General features: G+C 48.6%; 1 protein-coding gene across 1 annotated transcript; it reads left to right on the top strand.

Moving 5' to 3' along the window:
• Positions 1-1,384: 1,384 nt before the first annotated feature.
• cebpa (CCAAT enhancer binding protein alpha) lies at positions 1,385-2,837 on the top strand. Its single transcript, XM_053320078.1, has one exon. It carries the CDS (start codon positions 1,621-1,623, stop codon positions 2,560-2,562), a length of 942 nt encoding a protein of 313 aa, XP_053176053.1. The 5' UTR covers positions 1,385-1,620; the 3' UTR covers positions 2,563-2,837.
• The last annotated feature ends 883 nt before the right edge of the window (positions 2,838-3,720 follow it).

Raw genomic sequence — 3,720 nt, 5'->3', positions numbered from 1 at the left:
AGTAAAGAGAGTAAAGAGAGTAATCAGAGTAAAGAGAGTAATCAGAGTAATCAGAGTAAAGAGAGTATTGAGAGTAATCAGAGTAATCAGAGTAAAGAGAGTAATCAGAGTAATGAGAGTAATCAGAGTAAAGAGAGTAATCAGAGTAATCAGAGTAAAGAGAGTAAAGAGAGTAAAGAGAGTAAAGAGAGTAATGAGAGTAATCAGAGTAATCAGAGTAAAGAGAGTAAAGAGAGTAAAGAGAGTAATCAGTAATGAGAGTAATCAGAGTAATGAGAGTAAAGAGAGTAATGAGAGTAAAGAGAGTAATGAGAGTAATCAGAGTAAAGAGAGTAATCAGAGTAAAGAGAGTAATCAGAGTAAAGAGAGTAAAGAGAGTAATGAGAGTAATCAGAGTAATCAGAGTAAAGAGAGTAATCAGAGTAATCAGAGTAAAGAGAGTATTGAAGCAGAGGGTGAGTGAGTCAGTTCCTGCTGCTGCCGACAGAGGGCGCTGCAGTCCAGCTTCTACTGTTAACTCACTTTATCCTGAGTAACCTCTGTTACCCTGCACGGACCCCCCCCCCCCCCTCTCTCTCTCTCTCTGCCCCCCCTCCCTCTGTTACCCCTCCCCCCTCTAACCCCCCCCCCCCCTCCCTGCCCCTGCCCCCCCCCCAGCCCCTCCCCCTCCTCCTCTAACCTCTGAACAGGCTTCAGGTGAAACTGGTTTAAACACATAAAGTTTAAAGTTTTGACTTGTTATAATATTTATATTTAATAAATCACTTTATTATTTAAACAGGAAACAAATCACTTTAACTTTAACACAACTAAACTAAGATTTAATAAAGTTTTATGAAACTAAGAGTTTAGTTTTTCTTCACTTTTAACCAGATGTGACAAAAAGAAAGAAAACAATTCATAACGTTTTATTTTATTTGATTCATTTTACACTCTATTATCCTCTCTGCTGTAAACTATGACTTCATTATTATATTATTATTATTATTATTATTATGACGTCAGTGGCACGCGGGTTAATGTCAGTAAGAATCAGAAACTGCTTTAATATAATAATCAGTTTTTATATTTAACTTTATTTATGATTCAAACTTGACGAAGCTGAACGTGTTAAACTGTGCGTGTGCGCGTGCATGTATGTATGTGTGGGTGTGTACGCGTGCGTGTGTACATAAGTGTGTGTGTGTGCGCGTGCTACAAACACTCAGACTGTTTAATATGAAATAATCTTTAAATGAGTTTGTTGAGCATAATTAAGATTTTGTGTTTGTGAGCAGAGACAGCGTTAACCCAGCTCAGTGTGTGTGTGTGTGTGTGTGTGTGTGTGTGTGTGTGTGTGTGTGTGTGTTCCCGCCCACTCCTCCTGCTGCTATATAACCGCACTTTGACAGCTCACAGTTTACTGAGCAGGATCTCCTCCGTGCTCCTCCTGCTGCTCCTCTCCCTGCTGCTCCTCTCACGTTAAACTCCCGGTGAGCCTCCGCGCGCCCCGCAGCAGCAGCAGCAGCAGCAGCAGTCTCCCCTGCGCACGTGCAGCTGTCTGACCCCCCTCTCACCTGAGGAACCCTGACAGCGGACCCTACTTTCTCCAAACTGGATTCCCGGAGCTCGTCGCCATGCATGCCCGGGTTTAGATTCTCCATGGAGCTCTCTAACCTGTACGAGGTCGCTCCCCGGCCCCTGCTGAGCAGCCTCCCCCACGGCCAGCAGCCCTCCTCCGGCTACAGAGACCCGGCAGAGCTCGGTGGAGACATCGGAGACAACGAGACTTCCATCGACCTGAGCGCGTACATCGACCCGTCGGCCTTTAACGACGACTTCCTGGCCGACCTGTTCCACCACAGCTCCAGACAGGACAAGCTGAAGATGATGAGCGGGGACTACGACCCGGTGCAGGTCGGTCCCGGGCCCCCGGTGCAGTGTGGCCCGGGGCCCCCGGTGCAGTGCGGCCCGGGACCCCAGCAGCTCTACATGTCCAACTACATGGAGTCCAAGCTGGAGCCGATGTACGACCACAACCCGCCGCGGATCCGACCCGTCGCCATCAAGCAGGAGCCCCGGGACGACGAGGACCTGAGCCCGGCCATGCCCCCCACCTACCACCACCCGCAGCAGTACAGCCAGCACCCTCCCCAGCAGCAGATGCCCCACCTGCAGTACCAGATCGCTCACTGCGCCCAGACCACCATGCACCTCCAGCCGGGCCACCCGACCCCTCCTCCCACCCCGGTGCCGAGCCCGCACCAGCACCACCACTCGCACCAGCACCAGCAGGGCGGGCTGAAGCTGCTGGAGCACCGAGGGGGGGGCAAATCCAAAAAACACGTCGATAAGAGCAGCCCGGAGTACCGGCTCCGGCGCGAGCGCAACAACGTGGCCGTGCGTAAGAGCAGGGACAAGGCCAAGATGCGCAACATGGAGACGCAGCAGAAGGTGGTGGAGCTCAGCAACGACAACGACAGACTGCGGAGGAGGGTGGAGCACCTGACCCGGGAGCTGGACACGTTACGGGGCATCTTCAGACAGCTGCCGGACGGGTCCTTCAAACCGATGGGCAGCTGAGAGCCTGCGGGGCGGGACCCGGTGCACCAGGACCGGACCTGCAGCGGGACCGGACCCGGTGCGGGACGGGACCTGCAGCGGGACCGGACCAGTGCTGGATTTACTGAGTGCAGCTCCGCGTGCAGACGGACTGAGAGGAGACTGAGCAGCTGATCTGTTCACTGCAAAAATCTTCGTCTAAACTTTTTTTTGTCTTTAAATCCTGAAACTTGAATTTTGTCTCCTGCAAAAAAAAAGAAAAAAAAAGAAAAGAAAAGAAAGAAAAGAAAGAAAAACGATCTTCAGAGTTTCTCAGATCAAACTTTCATCAGACTGGAAATGAGAAACTCTGATCAGCTGTGAGGAGAGTCTCTGGTCTCTGGTCTGGAGCGGCAGGTGAACTCTGATCCATCAGCTGATCGATCCCTGAGACAAACTTCAGCAGGTTTAAAGACATCCGGTTCAGACTGACTCTTTTTGCAGTGTTCCTCGTGCCTTAATGAACTGGATGTTTAGCGGATAAGCTCGTGAGGTGAGAGCAGAGAGGACTGCTGCTGGTTTAGTGCCTTTACTTCCTCACATATCAGAGCAGCTAAGGGAGGCTCGGTCACCACCAGCCTGCCCCGCATGTTTCCTCTTCTTCTGGTTTTATACAAACTCTCTTATTATTATATCTAATAATGCTCACACACACACACACACACACACACACACACTCTATTATTCTATGTAATAATGCTCCTGATGAACTAGACCGTGTCTTTATAGAGCTATGAAATGCAAAGTGCACTCTGCTAGCATGTAACTGTATGTTCATTATGTATTTGACTTTTCTTCTCGGTGTGTTTGAGGCTGGTACGTTGATCACACACACACACACACACACACACACACATGTTTAATCCTGAGTAATAATACTAGTGAGTGTTTCTCTCTCTGCTGTAGTTTGGCTCACATTGAACTATTTCTTCAGTGAAACAGCAGAGAGATGAAACCTCGTCTCTCAGAGCAGCTCAACACTTTTTATAAACTCGTATAAAATCATCTCAGATATTTAAAGGTGAAGTTTCCTGATCAAACTGGCTTTCCTCTCTTTGACTTCCCTCAACCTTAAACCTGGACTTACAGCAGCTCAACATTATTATTATTATTAATACCAAAAATACAAACACATGAAAC

The sequence above is a fragment of the Scomber japonicus genome, chromosome 1, assembly GCF_027409825.1.
Source record: "Scomber japonicus isolate fScoJap1 chromosome 1, fScoJap1.pri, whole genome shotgun sequence".
NCBI lineage: Eukaryota > Metazoa > Chordata > Actinopteri > Scombriformes > Scombridae > Scomber > Scomber japonicus.
This window is presented reverse-complemented; position numbering and strand designations above follow the sequence as displayed.